The 17,942-nt window shown below is 31.4% G+C and overlaps 1 protein-coding gene across 9 annotated transcripts in view; it reads left to right on the top strand.

Annotated features, from left to right (window-relative positions):
- LOC143062632 (cytoplasmic dynein 2 intermediate chain 1-like) overlaps positions 1 to 17,156 on the top strand; it is a 72,768-nt gene extending 55,612 nt beyond the window's left edge. For 8 of the 9 annotated variants that reach the window (XM_076234309.1, XM_076234313.1, XM_076234310.1 and 5 more), the window contains 10 exons: positions 3,025 to 3,089; positions 3,804 to 3,922; positions 5,633 to 5,720; positions 9,321 to 9,387; positions 10,453 to 10,511; positions 11,098 to 11,143; positions 11,674 to 11,691; positions 12,327 to 12,507; positions 13,769 to 13,826; positions 14,401 to 17,156. In XM_076234309.1, the coding sequence (XP_076090424.1) occupies positions 3,025 to 3,089; positions 3,804 to 3,922; positions 5,633 to 5,720; positions 9,321 to 9,387; positions 10,453 to 10,511; positions 11,098 to 11,143; positions 11,674 to 11,691; positions 12,327 to 12,507; positions 13,769 to 13,826; positions 14,401 to 14,511 (812 nt within the window). In that variant the 3' untranslated portion in view covers positions 14,512 to 17,156. The remainder of the gene's footprint in view (positions 1 to 3,024; positions 3,090 to 3,803; positions 3,923 to 5,632; positions 5,721 to 9,320; positions 9,388 to 10,452; positions 10,512 to 11,097; positions 11,144 to 11,673; positions 11,692 to 12,326; positions 12,508 to 13,768; positions 13,827 to 14,400) is intronic. The other variant, XM_076234305.1, reaches the window with a different exon arrangement.
- The last annotated feature ends 786 nt before the right edge of the window (positions 17,157 to 17,942 follow it).

Raw genomic sequence — 17,942 nt, 5'->3', positions numbered from 1 at the left:
GCCATAGGTCAGCTATATTTGGTTTATGGAAATATTTTATGATCTTTATGTCAGTCGAGCAGGTTTTATTTAACCGTGACCTCATTTTCACGGTTCATTGCACAGTGTTAAGTTTTTGTGTTTTGGTCTATTTTTCTTAAACTATAAGTAATGTGTCAACTATATATGTTGTATAGAAGCATTGTTAGCTGTACCTGTCTGCCTGGCATGGTTTATCTGACCTGGACCTCTTTTTCAAGGTTCATTGGTCTTTGTTTAGTTATCTTGGTTAATGTTAAGTTTATGTGACAGTTGTAATAAAGCTTAGCTTTATACTTAGGACTATCAACATAATATCAATGATTAGTATAGAAGGCGAGACATTTCAGCGTGCGCACTCTTGTGAGAGGTTTGTTTACTTTCTGTAATGTTTGTTAATGGATAATTGTAGAGGACACTTTTATCTCTGTGTGAGCAGTTTATTAGGAGTTATCCTTAGTCTGTGATGAAGACAAGAATAGCATAAAACTGAGAATGGAAATGGGGAATGTGTCAAAGAGACAACAACCCGACCATAGAGCAGACAACAGCTGAAGGCCACCAATGGGTCTTCAATGCAGCAAGAAACTCCCGAACCCGGAGGTGTCCTTCAGCTGGCCCCTAAACAATATGTATACTAGTTCAGTGATAATGGACGTCATACTAAACTCTGAATTTATACACAAGAAACTAAAATTAAAATCATACAAGACTAACAAAGGCTAGAGGCTCCCGACTTGGGACAGGCGCAAAATTGCCGCATTTTTTACATGTACATGTACTATATTCTGTTATCATAGATGAAAAGAAGAACAGAGCTGGTAAATGAAAATCAGCTATTTAATAGAGTGTGTGAAATTTATGCTAGTAATGTGTGTCTGCTTCAAAAAAAGTTTCTAGATTACTGCTTATTCATCATTATTTGTTTGATACCAATTTTCGTGGTTTTTGTGGGTACTAGTGAATCACGAATTCAAATGTTCAATGAATTACACATTTTCTATAGGCTGTGTTTGCAGAGATTTTCAAAACCAGAAAATCAAATATCCACAAAAAATACTGGTTTTCCTAAATCCATGAAAATTAATACTTGATAAACAATGATAATAAACCCAAAGATTATAGTATTATATATGCTAGACTTAAGGCTCATATGCTAAAAAATTTGTTAGCTTGCTAACTGTTTAAGGAGGCTCGAGGGTATAAAAATTTCAGAAAAAAATAAGCATTTATTTTTCATTTCAAATTTTATTTATAACCTTAAGTAGTTGTTACTTTATCATATGGTACAAAAATAATTAAAAAAAAAACAATTCATGTTGGCCCAGATAAATTTTGCTAGAACATTGAAAACGCTCCAAATTATCTCCCTTTGGTACAAAAATGCAATTTTTTTGCATTAGAATTGAAATATCTTTTTTAACTCATCGGTGACCTATATTTTTATTTTTAATTTCAATTAAACAGTTCTTAAACTAAAACTAAGCGATTTCTGTAATTAAGTTCTTTTTTTATTTTGATATTATCTCTATTACTCCTATTAGTTCAACAGAAAAAAGGTACCTTTACAAAAATGTATGCTTCTTTCGAAGGCAGATTGTGAGCGTAAATGAACGGTGACCCCATTTTTTTATTTTATTTTTCTATTAAGTATAAGATGAGGTTCATTTATAGAAAAATATAGCGATATTCTATATAAAATAAAAAATTCGATTGAGACCCGCGAGCCCCCTTAAGCTAAACATTTTGTTTATGTGAGTTTCCATGGCATTAGATTTTATTATTTACATTCAATTTGGTTTTTGTTGCTGCTATTTCAGTTCAAGATTTGCTAGTATATATAATTGACATTTGATGTTAACTTTTAACATCTTAAATGGTATTCATAAACTATGTAAAAAGTACTTTTATATTATATATAGATTAAACCGCTGTTTCAAGTGTGATAAGGTATTTCTCCACTGGAGACTGTTAAACTTTCTAATTTAAAACATGGGGGTTGCGGAGAAATTATCATTTGAGAAATAAGGAATTGCAAGAGATTTGGTGATAGAACCCATCTCTCTAATGATTTGTAGAAAATTTGTAGCCAAACTTAATATCTCCATTTTCCTGACATTTTAATCATAAATACAGAGAAAAGCAAGTGCATTTTAATGCCTCGTTCACACGTATCTTTAATTCGAAACGAATTCGAATCGAATGCGAATCGAATTCGCTAATCGCGTTCACACACTCTTGTTTTTTAATTTCGATTTGATTAGAATTGGCTAATTTGAATTAACTAATTCGCATTAGAAATATTTTTTTGTTAATCCGAATTAAAAGTTAATGTCGTTAGGACAGTAAAGCGAATTGACATGCATACCAATTCAAATTAAAATTGACGTTAGGACGTTAACATTTCGAATGCGAATTAAACTAATTCGAATTAGTTAAATGCGAATTGAATTCGAATTACGTGTGAACTCGGCATTAGTGACCATTGGATTTTGACCAATAATGAACTGAAATCATAGGAAACACACATTGACTTTTTAAAAGAGATAATCAATTCGTTGAGGAAAATTTATTGCAAACCAAATGAAACTTTTCCACAGAGTCATCTCCTCTTGTTAAAGGTATTTAAACTTTTGTATTTATTCAATGGGACAATAATACTGACAAAAGTTTAAAGTCCTTTGACCAAGAGGTGATGACTGGAAAAGTTCAATTTGGTTTGCAATGAACTTTTTAAAGTTGATTTGCTCACTCAACATGCCAAAAAAAAATGTTAAGTTCCTAAGAACACAAAATGTCATATGGTTTGAATAAGTACTCTTTCAAATTAGCAAGCAGAGGCATCTTGTTCTTATATTTTGTATATTTTGAAGATGATAAAATAGTTTGCAGAAGTACCAGTATTTGCATATTCTGTATATTTATTTTCAACATCACCTTAAACAATGACTGAGTCATATAAATACTATATCTAAATATAATTGATTTTGATAATTATATTTTCAGAATCTGGATTTGGTATGTCCTTCCAGCTGGTATCCAGTGAAGATCAGGGAAGAATTAACTTTTGGGTAGGATTTAAATATCATAGCTTCTTTCTTTGAATCTTGTCTATTACCTTTTCATATCTTTGAGAAATTTTGTAATGCCCCATGACAAAATCTCAAGGGGCATATTAATTTACCCCTGTACATCGGTTACTAGTTCTTTGTCCATCCATCTGTCCAGATACATTGTTTGTCCAGCTTTATCCCCCTACAGTTTTGGAGGTACAACTTTTATATTTTGTTGGATGTTAATACACATGGATATGCATGGCCACAGGATTTTGATTTCTTTTAAATTTTCTGAAATTGACAGGTAGTTGGACTTAGTCATGTATTTGGTACTAGCTGCATTAAGAGATCAGTGAAAATTGACCTCACACTAAACTGCAAAACATTTAAATGACCTAAAAATTTTGAAAAACTTACAAGACGAACAAAGACCTGCGACTCCTGACATGGGACAGGCACTCAAATGCAGCGGATCAAACATGTTTTCTGATATCTCAACCCTCCCCCTATACATCTAGGCAATATAGAATAAACATACACCAATACCAATGTATTATTTTATATCTAATTGAGCAATTGTCCAACTAACTATTTTAAAGGTTTTCACCACAATTTTCTGAAATATGAATGACAACACACAAGAAATAAACACAATAAATGAATGTTGTAATAGTCAATAGATGAATGTTGTAAAAGTCATCATATTTAGTCTCCGATGTTACTTTTTAGGTTGTTGCAGAATTAACTACTACAGACCCAGCAGGCTCAGAGATTGACCTTGGGTTGTCTCCTGGTGGCAAACTTAAAGTTGTTATTAGTTCTACAATAAAACTGGAGAGCTTAGTCAGGTATGTACAGTGAAACCTGTATGTGAAGGTCATCCCCAAGTCCAGAGAAAACTGACCTTAACAAGTGAAGGTGACCATTGAATTGAGGATAAAATTACATTTTGTTTAGCGTCGTGACAATGAAACCTTGTGTAATCAACTGCTCTGAGACCATTTGACAGACATCTCTCATACTCAATAGAATTGTTAGCTATCAGGTGGTGTTGACCTAGTTAACTTCTAGGTATGGATTTTATACCATCATAAAAAACAAAAAAAACAAACAATATAAAAAAGAAGATGTGGTATGATTGCCAATGAGACAGCTATCCACAAAAGACCAAAATGAAACAAACATTAACAACTATAGGTCACCGTACGGCCTATAACAATGAGCAAAACCCATACCGCATAGTCAGCTATAAGAGGCCCCGATTAGACAATTTAAAACAATTCAAACGAGAAAACTAACGGCCTTATTTATGTAAAAAAATGAACGAAAAACAAATATGTAACACATAAACAAACGACAACCACTGAATTACAGGCTCCTGACTTGTACATTTGCAAGAAAATGATAAATTGTCTTCTATAATCTGAAACAGCAAACAAAAATATTAATAAGATAAAAACAAACCAGTGGTAAATTAAATGGTACATATGAATTTATATAAGAAAATCTTGGTACTGTTTTAATAATGATTGGTTCTCTTTGGGAATATATGTGATGTATATATATATGTGATGTGTATATATATTATTACAAATTCTAATATGACGTGCTTCTTTAACTTTGTAAACAACACTGTGATAAAATTCTCGATAAAATATACTTAGCGCAGACTCGGAGATATGCATAATAATGGCTGTTACAATATACTTCCCACGTAAATCTACATGTATTGGAACCTATTTGCAGATCCTTTGCCGATTTTATTGTTTTAACAAGTGCAATTAAAAAAGACAAAATAACTTTTATTCTTATTCGTATGCATAATAAAAAGAAGTAATGCACAAGAGCTCGGAGAAATCAAAAAATAAAAATTAAATAAAATTCCGCGAAAGTCTATTAATCTTTTTGGCGCATTTAAGTCATTTCAAAACATGACGTCATACAAATGAAACCGCTAAACTTGAAAGGTTTCTGTTACGTGAACCATCGGAATTCGTATGATATTGTATTAAAACTGATTTTTTAGGTAGGATTGTTTTATTTTCTATTCGTTTGCATTATTCGCATATTTACCTATTTCAGCAAGTCAACATGGCGGCTCCTTAGTTACAAAATGTCAACTTTTGATTTGACGGAAGCTTACGAGAAAAACATGTAAATTAAAAAAGACAAATGTTGGGTTTGAGAACTTAAAGAATTAAAAAGTTTTTTTCTAGCAGTTATTCTCGAAATAACCTACGCAAGTTACATATTTATAAAGATATTTGAGCTTTATCTAACAGGGAGTAAAAAGAAACAGCCACATACACAGCATACCCACCCTCGCTTCAGTTTTTTAATGACCGTCTATGTCCTATTAGAATCAAAATAATTCATGGAAGCCATAGATTGTTGGAAATTTACACATGGCCTGGGCCGTGATATTCGTTAATTTTATCCCTCGCTAACGCTCAGGATAAAATTCGAATATCACGGCCCAGGCTATGTGTAAATTTCCAACAATCTATGGCTTCCATGAATTATTTCTTAAATGCATATGTATACCAATTTCTTTGCAGAAAAGCAAGGTCATTAGGTCCCATCCGATCCTTTGAGATGCAGATTTCTCCAACAGATCCAAACCATTTTTATATAGGGACAGATGGGGTAAGATAATGTATTTTTTATGTTTTTTTTATAATATTAATTGTTATATTTTTAGCTCACCTGGCCCGAAGGGCCAAGTGAGCTTTTCCCATCACTTTGCGTCCGGCGTCCGGCGTCCGTCGTCGTCCTGCGTCCGTCGTCGTCCTGCGTCCGTCGTCGTTAACTTTTACAAAAATCTTCTCCTCTGAAACTACTAAGCCAAATTTAATCAAACTTGGCCACAATCATCATTGGGGTATCTAGTTTAAAAAATGTGTCCGGTGACCCCGCCAACCAACCAAGATGGCCGCCATGGCTAAAAATAGAACATAGGGGTAAAATGCAGTTTTTGGCTTATAACTCAAAAACCAAAGCATTTAGAGCAAATCTGACATGGGGTAAAATTGTTTATCAGGTCAAGATCTATCTGCCCACAAATTTTCAGATGAATCGGACAACCCGTTGATGGGTTGCTGCCCCTGAATTGGTAATTTTATGGAATTTTGCTGTTTTTGGTTATTATCTTGAATATTATTATAGATAGAGATAAACTGTAAACAGCAGTAATGTTCAGCAAAGTAAGATTTACAAATAAGTCAACATGACCAAAATGGTCAGTTGACCCCTTAAGGAGTTATTGCCCTTTATAGTCAATTTTTAACCATTTTTCGTAAATCTTAGTAATCTTTTACAAAAATCTTCTCCTCTGAAACTACTGGGCTAAATTAATCCAAACTTGGATACAATCATCTTTGGGGTATGTAGTTTAAAAAATGTGTCCGGTGACCCGGCCATCCAACCAAGATGGCTGCCACGGCTAAATATAGGACATAGGGGTAAAATGCAGTTTTTGGCTTACAACTCAAAAATCAAAGCATTTAGAGCAAATCTGACGTGGGGTAAAATTGTTTATCAGGTCAAGATCTATCTGCCCAGAAATTTTCAGATGAATCAGACAACCCGTTGATGGATTGCTGCCCCTGAATTGGTAATTTTATGGAAATTTTGCTGTTTTTTGGTTATTATCTTGAATATTATTATAGATAGAGATAAACTGTAAACAGCAATAATGTTCAGCAAAGTAAGATTTACAAATAAGTCAACATGATTGAAATGGTCAGTTGACCCCTTAAGGAGTTATTGCCCTTTATAGTCAATTTTTAACCATTTTTCGTAAATCTTAGTAATATTTTACAAAAATCTTCTCCTCTGAAACTTCTGGGCTAAATTAATCCAAACTTGGCCACAATCATATTTGGGGTATCTAGTTTAAAAAATGTGTCCGGTGACCCGGCCAACCATCCAAGATGGCCACCATGGCTAAAAATAGAACATAGGGGTAAAGTGCAGTTTTTGGCTTATAACTCAAAAACCAAAGCATTTAGAGCAAATCTGACATGGGGTAGAATTGTTAAACAGGTGAAGATCTATCTGCCTTTAAATTTTCAGATGAATCGGACAACCCGTTGTTGGGTTGCTGCCCCTGAATTAGTAATTTTAAGGAAATTTTGCTGTTTTTGGTTATTATCTTGAATATTATTATAGATAGAGATAAACAGTAAACAGCAATAATGTTCAGCAAAGTAAGATTTACAAATAAGTCAACATGACTGAAATGGTCAGTTGACCCCTTTAGGAGTTATTGCCCTTTATAGTCAATTTTTAACCATTTTTCGTAAATCTTAGTAATATTTTACAAAAATCTTCTCCTCTGAAACTAAGGGCCAAATTTAACCAAACTTGGCCACAATCATCATTGGGTATCTAGTTTAAAAAATGTGTCCGGTGACCCGGCCAACCAACCAAGATGGCCGCCATGGCTAAAAATAGAACATAGGGGTAAAATACAGTTTTTGGCTTATAACTCAAAAACCAAAGCATTTAGAGCAAATCTGAATGAGGTAAAATTGTTCATCAGATCAAGATCTATCTACCCTGAAATTTTCAGATGAATCAGACATTCCGTTGTTGGGTTGCTGCCCCTGAAATGGTAATTTTAAGGAATTTTGCTGTTTTTGGTTATTATCTTGAATATTATTATAGATAGAGATAAACTGTAAACAGCAATAATGTTCAGCAAAGTAAGATCTACAAATAAGTCAACATGACCAAAATGGTCAGTTGACCACTTTAGGAGTTATTGCCCTTTATAGTCAATTTTTAACCATTTTTCGTAAATCTTAGTAATCTTTTAGAAAAATCTTCTCCTCTGAAACTACTAGGCCAAATTTAACCAAACTTGGCCATAATCATCATTGGGGTATATAGTTTAAAAAATGTGTCTGGTACCCCACCCAACCAACCAAGATGGCCGCCATGGCTAAAAATAGAACATAGGGGTAAAATGCAGTTTTTGGCTTATAACTCAAAAACCAAAGCATTTAGAGCAAATCTGAAAGAAGTAAAATTGTTCATCAGGTCAAGATCTATCTACCCTGAAATTTTCAGATGAATCAGACATTCCGTTGTTGGGTTGCTGCCCCTGAAATGGTAATTTTGAGGAAATTTTGCTGTTTTTGGTTATTATCTTGAATATTATTATAGATAGAGATAAACTGTAAACAGCAATAATGTTCAGCAAAGTAAGATCTACAAATAAGTCATCATGACCAAAATGGTCAGTTGACCACTTTAGGAGTTATTGCCCTTTATAGTCAATTTTTAACCATTTTTCGTAAATCTTAGTAATCTTTTAGAAAAATCTTCTCCTCTGAAACTACTGGGCCAAATTTAACCAAACTTAGCCATAATCATCATTGGGGTATCTAGTTAAAAAAATGTGTCCGGTAACTCGGCCAACCAACCAAGATGGCCACCATGGGTAAAAATAGAACATGGGGGTAAAATGCAGTTTTTGGCTTATAACTCAAAAACCAAAGCATTAAGAGCAAATCTGACAGGAAATAAAATTGTTGATCAGGTCACGATCTATCTGCCCTGGAATTTTCAGATGAATCAGATAATTGGTTGTTAGGTTGCTGCCCCTGAATTGGTAATTTTGATGAAATTTTGCTGTTTTTTTTGTTATCTTGAATATTATTATAGATAGAGATAAACTGTAAACAGCAATAATGTACAGCAAAGTAAGAACTAAAAATAAGTCACTATGACCAAAATAGTCAATTGACCCCCTAAGGAGTTATTGCCCTTCATAGTCAATTTTTAACAATTTTCTTAAAATTTGAAGATTTTCAATAACATTTTCCACAGAAAGTACTGTTATAGATAGAGATAATTGTAAGCAGCAAGAATGTTTAGTAAAGTAAGATCTACAAACACATCACCATCACCAAAACACAATTTTGTCATGAATCCATCTGTGTCCATTGTTTAATATTGACATAGACCAAGGTGAGCGACACAGGCTCTTTAGAGCCTTTAGTTTATTGATTTCCATCTTATCTGTTCTGTGTTTGCAATATAATTTTGGACTAAAATTTTGCTGATATCTTTTCTTTAGTTTATTGACAATAAAGTATGTGCTGCCTGCCAAATTTTCCATGTATTCCAAATAATTTAAGCAGCAAATTGTTATTTTCTTTTAATTTACTTAATGGTTTCACTGCCTTTCGTATATTATCTGTTTAAGAATATTTGACATTTTATATATTATATTTTTAGGGATATGTGCTACACGGATTGAGATTTGGTAACAGAGCTTTTCCAAGAACATTCTCAGCTTTATCAGGTATTGATATAAATATAGACAAAAAAAACATTGTTTCAATTAATATATTTGAAATTTAAAGATTATATATGGTTACACTTGTAGGTATCTGGATCTTGTTGTGAGAAAATTAAGTAACCTTTGAAAACCGTTGGAAGATAATGCTTTTAAAGCTTTTAAGGGCAAACATTATTGAAATGGTAAGATGAAGGGACAAGAAAAGCTGTGTGAAGAATTTTGAATTCTTAAAAGTTTAATTCTTTTTCCCCAAATTTATCTATGCTGTGTAAAAAAATTTGACAAGTGAACATTAATATATGTTATCCTTCACTAATTCAAAAAATGACTCAGAAGATTTTTTTGTGTAGGTGGTGTAAACACAATTTCCCCACAACATATGAAAATACATACACGGTTAGGGCAACATTCTTACCCATCTTTTATAAGACAAAGAACAATAATAACAACATTTTGTCTTTGTTATCCACCAGTATTTCCATTAATTGTTGAAGCATGGTTATCAACCCTGCATCCTTACTTTTCATCAGAAATAGATGTTAAATATTTTGTCTTTTTTCAAACATGATTAATACAAAAGGTTTTGAATAATCATTTTGATGAAACTGAATTCATTGTAAGTCTCTACAAAAATATGGAAATTGAAACATTAATGTAGTACTTTGGTAGGAATTTTCAGGAATGTGAGTAAATAGGATTAAATTAATGACATCGATTATTTTCTTGTTTGATTTATACCTTTCCTACCAGACAGACTTCAGAAGTTCAGATGTAAAAGATACTATATCTGAAGTCAGACTTCAGGTTTCAGATATAGTAAAATTTACATTTGAAGTTTGAAGACTTGAAGCAAAAATATAAGATAAAATACAAATATAGTATGATATATGTCTGACAAACTAATGTCTTCAGAAAATCTGAAGGATGTGATTTGACAGATCTATTATAATAATTCAATGTAAAATGACCTTATAATCATTCTAATATGATACGCTTCTTTCTCTTTGTAAACAACACAGTGATAAAATTCTAGATGCAAACACTTTAGGTTATTTTATTTTGTTTCAGATTCTCCTGTTGATGTAAGAAGTATAGATTTTTCACCTTTTGGTCATCCATGTTTTCTGGTAAGTTACTTATGGAACACCAGTTCTATAATATATTCCATTCTCATTTATTTTAGACCCCAGCCTAAGAAAGTAGAGGGACACTATGCTTTAAGGTCTGTGTGTCTGTCCCTTATCAATCAAATTTGTAGTTTAATTTGGTTTATGGTAATATGAGCTTGAAACTTTGTACACATATTCTAAACTTTAAATATATGCAAAATAAGGGTGGTTTGACTAAGATTTTACAGTTCTCTGTACATGAAAATAAGATAGTAAAAGGAGGGTAAAGTGTCCTATGGATACATACTTGATTGTTTGGTGCCTTAATGTCTTCTGTAAAGTGAAACATTTCAAAAATTCAGCTTTTATCTTTTTAAATCATGATCTTTGAAAAATGACAGGTGATACTTTGATCTATTAGTATTTTATATGCCAGATACTGATCAAGTCATAGTGGGTTTACCCTAGCTCTATGGTTTTATTCAACAAAAATTTTACAAATGTATAAAAAGTCACAATAGCTTATCCGGCAAACATGCTTAATGTTAAAAATAACAATTTATAATTATTTCAAAATTGAATATATTTTCATCTGTTATTTCAGGCATCAACAGCAGAAGGTTGTGTTCACTTATTTGGGACCAAATCAGGTAAATTTCATTTCACTTTAATTATGCAAAAAACATATTTGTGATTGAAATATGAATATAGGCTAGAAATTTATAAAATGGTTATGAGCTATTATGCCTTTCGTTGTTGTCTTTTTCAGTACAGTAAGTTTTCTTTGATTGAAAACAAGTCTTTTGTATATTCACATGCTCAGTATTTTAATGCATTTACCTTAAATATTTTGTGAAACTCATCGAATATGATGTCAGCTCAAAAGGTTTTTTACATAGACTTATTCTATGCAAAATGCATGACCTCAGACAATTGCATAGAATTTTAAATGCCTTATATTAAATTAATGACACTTAAAACAGATTTAACTGTTATTTTACACCTCGTATGGTTTTCTTTCTCACTTACTTGAACAAGCTTCTAGAGATTCTCAGTAATTTATCAATGTATCAATTTTAAACTATTAAAAAGATGACACTATCATACTTTTTAAAGAGATGTTTCTGTAAATAAGAACCAACAGAGATTCCTCCTCTGTACTGATTTGTTTTTTATCCAGATATATATGTTTTAGATGGTAAGATTAGATATGTGTGTCTGATTTTCAGATAACCTCACTCCAGAGATGCACATATTTTATATGAGTTTACTCTTCACTTGTATTTTAATGCATGTTATTTGTGTAAATACTGTTTTTAAAGCAAAGCATATCTTACTATTTCATAATGTGATATCTATTATAATAAATTAATATTAATTTTACACAAACTTGATTTCACAAAAACAGTTTTATAAGTTTTATTAACAACAATTTAATATGAAATAATAATTGATAAACTGCAGGCTGTTACTTTTGGTGATTTTGTTAATACATAGATGGACAAGATTTTTTTTTTTTAATGCAATTTTCTTGTTCACTTTTATGCAAAATTTACTAAACCATGTAATCAAATTATCTGTGATATTTGTTCCCCTCAGTAACAAAACAAATTACCCTAAAAAAAAAAAATGTGTCTTGTTAAAGATTCATAAAACTATAAAGATATCTAAGCCTTGTCCTTAATATTTTGCATGATTCAAAACTTGTGGATATGGTATGAAAGACAAAAAAATATAAATCAAGTTTATTATCTTTTATCTATTCATTTCATTGCATAAACAATTATGTGAAGAAGGATATCAGCAACATAATATATTTGAATATTTTTTCAGAAAAACCTTTGTTGACTTGGCCTTCCAAGATATGGGGAACAAGGAATTTGAGATGTGTACGTTGGTCACGTAGTAGACCTTGTGTGTTTTATGTGCTGGACGACCAATCTCAACTTTATACATTTGACATTTTGGAAGGGGATGCAATGCCTGCAAAAATGGAAAATTTGTCTAAAGAAAAGTAAGTGTCAGCAATATATAATTGTTCAGAGATTATTAATTTAGCAGCGAATAATTTAACAACAGAGATACTTTAAAATAATTGGGAAAAACTTGAATTTGTATACTCTCACTCAATAATTGCAAATGAGAGGCATTGCCTTGTTACTATGTCTTAAATAATGTCTTTTCTTAACTAATTCAAACTATATTTTCATTTAAAGTCATATGAAACGAGTGAGTGGTGAAAAATAATGTTTATCCAATTCTTGAACCAATGCATGCATGTATATATCATTTTTTTTCTCTCTGTCTATTATGATTTAACAAATATGGCTGCTCATTAAATGCTGTGTTTTGAAGCTGAAGTTTACTGATTGTCACCTTATAGTAAACAAATAACAAAAAGCATGGGTATTGAGCACGTGTTTAACATGTACAATCAGATACTTGTTTATTTTAATGACAGATCCATGCGTATTGCGATCACCGGATTTTTACGAGGAGAGTTACACTCAGGTCACTATGCATACGGAAAATATGTCGGTGAATTGCTTCCTGCTTCCTGAAGCAATTAAAAATAAGTAAACTTCTTCTAAATGTGGACGAATTAAAGAATTTTCCTCAGAAAAAAGTATATGTACACAAGTTGTATAATGAAAACTATTCATTTAGTTATAAAAAACATATGCATTTTTTTTTTAATTTGAGGTTTCTTATGACTTTAAACAATGAATGTATTAAAACAATCATGAAAATGTTTGTTCAATAACGTAAATTTTTAACCACAAAAAATAAAGATTTTATTTTTTGAAATCCTAATCAGTAAAGTTATCATAGCACTATATAAAAAAGAAGATGTGGTATGATTGCCAATGAGACAACTATCCACAAAAGACCAAAATGACGATGACATTAACAACTATAGGTCACCGCACGGCCTTCAACAATACACCTTATCGCGAATCCCGGCTGATCCGGCCGCTTGAAGTTTTGACGTCAACAACAATCACTTTTCCATTGTGGCGTCTGATATTTTGTTTTATGACGTCAAACTTTTACGGGAACCTGTGTGATATCCAGTAATGGCAGACAAATAGCGATAAAGTGTATGAGCAAAGCCCATACCATATAGTCAGCTATAATAGGCCCTGATAAGACAATGTAAAACAATTAAATTATATTTTGTGTGATTTAAGACATGTTGAACTGTATGAATGAAAGACATAAATAAAAATAAATCCTCCATGATTCAGAAGGATATTTTCACCTTTTTCTTTCAGTGTTATACATATAGCCTTTACACCACACATAAATGTTACTGGACGGCATCCTCAGATGGTGAGTTTGTAAAATGTTAATGTGATTGTCAAAATGAGAATAGGAATGTAAAAACTGGAACATAAATGTAAATATGGGATTGGGAATGTGAAGGAAAAATTAGGGTATTGGTCAATGACAGGCAACACAACGACAAGCCAAACAAACTCTGTTATCTAGACTTAATGTCGTCAACTCAAATGTTGAATGTAGTAGGTCCAGTTCCTTGCAGAATCAAAACAAAGATGTTTAAATTGATATTCATTATTTGCTGATTCTTCGCCATTAGAAGGTATGGCATAAACTTATCTCATTATGATGTTATTTGTAAGAAAATTCAAGTAATATTTGCAACTGTGCATTTGTGAATGATTTGTGTTGCTGTAATGAAGACAATAATGGTAAAAAGTTGAAAATTTCACCGTCTGAAAATTTGTTTTAGTTATTACTACTGATTTTGGAATGATCTGTTCTTACATATATGTAATCCTAGTATTTAAAGTTGCATTTCTCATTAATTTTCAAGATAACACATTTGAAAAAGTATCATTATATAACAAGGCACTGTTTTTAATTATTCCTCTTTTACCAACAGCTTGTGAGTCAAGAAGATGGCACAATACAAATACACACAATATCTAAAGAGTATAGAGAACAACAAACACTGGAGGATGATTTCTTACCAAGCTATCTAGACAAATTCTGATTTGATGGAGTACTAGGAGTAACAACCCGCGAAGTTATCTAGCACAATTTTTTTTTTCATGTAGTCAATTTTCATGAATATCATCAAAACAATACTAGGAACCAATGAATAGGACCAGATGACATTTGTGAATGATTTGATTGGCTCAATTTACTTGTTTATTTGAAATGAAATGGCACACATCATTTGAGCAACAAGAAGATGAAAAATGTAGGTTCATATATACATGTATAAGATGTGTATTAGATTAAAATAACATGGATGTCATAATTTGAAAGGGAAAGTCTAGATGTTCTAATTGATGTCAATTTAAATGTATGGAGGAAATGATTAGAGGATACTTGTTAATGTGCCAAGTTGTAAGAATGATTAATCATATTGTTTGTTGTTATAGCATATGTATGTGTAAACTGCGGAATGGTGGTGGTCATGGGCCTCATGATATATTTTTACAATTAATGAACCGGCAAATTGTCAAAAAAGTATCATAAGGATCATAAGAGTTATGGTTCCACAGCTAATAATGTGCTATTATAGATTTTTATGAGGGTTGAGTTACTTATTTATACATCTGTCTTTCATGGCTTATATGTGGTTCCCTGTTCAGTAAGAGGAATCAAAATCTACAAAAAAAGAGCAAGCGATTCTATTTCTAAGGGTAACATCCTGGCAATGAAATAAATCACATATCAATGTTAAATATTCCGTCCATATATGTTTGTGTGTCCACATTTTGTCAGTGCTGTTTGAAATGGATTATAAAGTAAGCAAGATATTTGTTTTTATAATTAATCATTTTTTTTCTCATAGTTGTTTTATGCATGTTCACACTTCTAAGACTTTAATGATATATTTTTACAATTAATTCTGTATTTGATTTGATGTACTTATAGAGACGTGAAGATTTGCTATATTTATGCGATCTTAATGAATAACGTAAAAAAACAACTATACATGTATATGAAAATTTGTATTGCCTGTACTGTATCTGGTTTCTGTATTTATACTTACCTGTGTACCATGTGACTACATATCACCAATTAAAAGCCATCTCCAGTCATACATTGCTTCAATACATATATACAACTATTTTATATTATTTTGTATGCCCCACCTATAGTAGTAGCAGGGTATTATTTTTAAGTCTTTATGCATCTGTCTTTCTACTAGCAGATTTAGATTTTGTTTTAAAATGTAGTTGTGGTCACATCCACTTGAAACTGTGTAAACATTTTCATTATGATGGCTGATTTAGCAGTTTCCTTTACATGGGACCAGCTTATGCTGTCTTTAATATACATATTCATTTCTTTTAAGATCAAATCTATCCATGGGGAAAAAAACTTAAAAACTTACCTATTGCACTTAAATATATAATGCTGTTAATCATTGACATATCACTTTGTGTACTAGTATTTGATTTTATAAAATACCAAAACATTGATAGTATTTTAGAAAAGTAAAATAAAGAGATTTCATATTTGGTATAGCTAGTTTATGCAAGTTTTGTTTTTATTTGTGTTGATGAGTGAATGATAAAAAAGACGTTTGAGTTAAGAATTGTACTTAAAGTAGTGCTTTATTTTGTTTCTTTTGTGTCCGAATAGTGCAAAAAAAATGTTACAGGTATCTGTTATAACTATAAATTATTTATTTATTAATTTGTTATTATTTGTGATTAGATTTTCATTGTATGATGCACAGAAGTTACTATTGTGGACAAAGTCCAATTTTGTGTAATCAAATATCAAAGTAAATTACAACAAAATTTTTGTAAAGCTACTCCTTATTTCTGCAAGCCACACCTCATACCTGGAAGTGTCTATGCATGCTTGGTCCCTAAATATAGGTCTATTTGATTATTTTGTTTTATTTAAGCCCTTGCAAAGAAATTTATTAGTTATAAGCATGCCTAAGAAATATTTACACCTTCCATGTAATGATACATTTAATGAAAGTGACTGCCAATTTTACCTAAAGTCATGCTGTTTCTGATAAAACTCTGACAACCCTGAAGTTTCTTTTTATTAAAGATTTTGTAATGATCCTAACTGCATATCATATATAATATTTGATATTTCATACACATTCTTTGGCTAATAATTAAATCAAAATTATATACTTTGCAATGCACACTAAAAAAGTAAGTGCAAATTGAAAAATATATTGGTAGTCTAAAGAAAAGTCATCTGAAACGAAGTCTTTCACCATGGTTATATAGAGTTCAATTACTGAGAATTTACTGTCTCAGTAATTTATGCATATGAGTAAAATTTTGAAAGTGTACACCAAATTGTGTGACTTGTTATAACTTCCTTAAACATTGGAAATTCAACCTATGACCTGACATTATCTTCATTTTGTTGGTATGAGCAATTAAGTTACCCATTATGTTCTTTAGATTCTGAAAGGACTAATTTTATGAATATTTCTTGATGAAATTCAAATCCAGCTATCCAAATCAAGAGAATTGAACAATACTGTGTATAATGAAGAATGTTTGGTAATTTATTTTAATGATACTGTAATAGTATAGTAATAGATGTTACATTGTGATATGTAAATACTGTTATCAACACTTTATTATGCTATTGTTTATTTTCTAAAGATCTGAAGTCTATTTTCAATAAATGGATAAAAAAAAAGCTTTTAGTTTTCTTATTTAAAACATGAACAACATTGGTCTCTAGTGGAATTTGAAGAATGAATAATTATTCAATCATTTGGCATTTTGAATGTCATGTTTACCTTCTTTGTCAGTTATTTGTAAACCTTTCAGTTTAAAGGCAATTTAACTTTGACACTTTATATGGACTGATAAAGATATGTTCACATTCATATAATTATATTGCTTGATATAAAGAAGAAGATGTGGTATGATTGCCAACGGGACAACTCTTCACAACAAACTAAATGAAACAGAAATTAACAACTGTAGGTCACAGTACGGCCTTAACAAAGCCCATATTGCATAGTCTGTTTTCTCTGACATTTTAAGACTAGTGGTAATCATATCCCACTCTAAAAAGTGAGGTCTGTATAGTAATCACCTTTTCACTAGATATCTGTTCATTCATCCATCTGTTCTTCCAACAAATACTTTCATCACACTTTTCATCATTACTGTACAGAAGTACTTCATATATTGTCAACAGCTCAACAGTGGTCAGTTGTAAAATGTGAGTGTTACAGATCTGTCAGATACTGACTTCCTGTTTGCCTATTAATTAAATCTTTCAAAATGTTGAACTAGCTTTTCGTCACATTGTTCTTAGAAATTGTGCAACAGATTGTCTTCATGATTGGTCTGCATCTCATTTATTATAAGTTGGTAAAGTGTGTACCCTTTTATGATCAGTCAGAGACCTGCATCTTGTTATCTGATAAAATGAATTACAAATGGGAAATGCTGAGCAGAACATCACTTCCAT

This window comes from Mytilus galloprovincialis, chromosome 2 (genome assembly GCF_965363235.1).
Source record: "Mytilus galloprovincialis chromosome 2, xbMytGall1.hap1.1, whole genome shotgun sequence".
Taxonomy (NCBI): Eukaryota; Metazoa; Mollusca; class Bivalvia; order Mytilida; family Mytilidae; genus Mytilus; species Mytilus galloprovincialis.
This window is presented reverse-complemented; position numbering and strand designations above follow the sequence as displayed.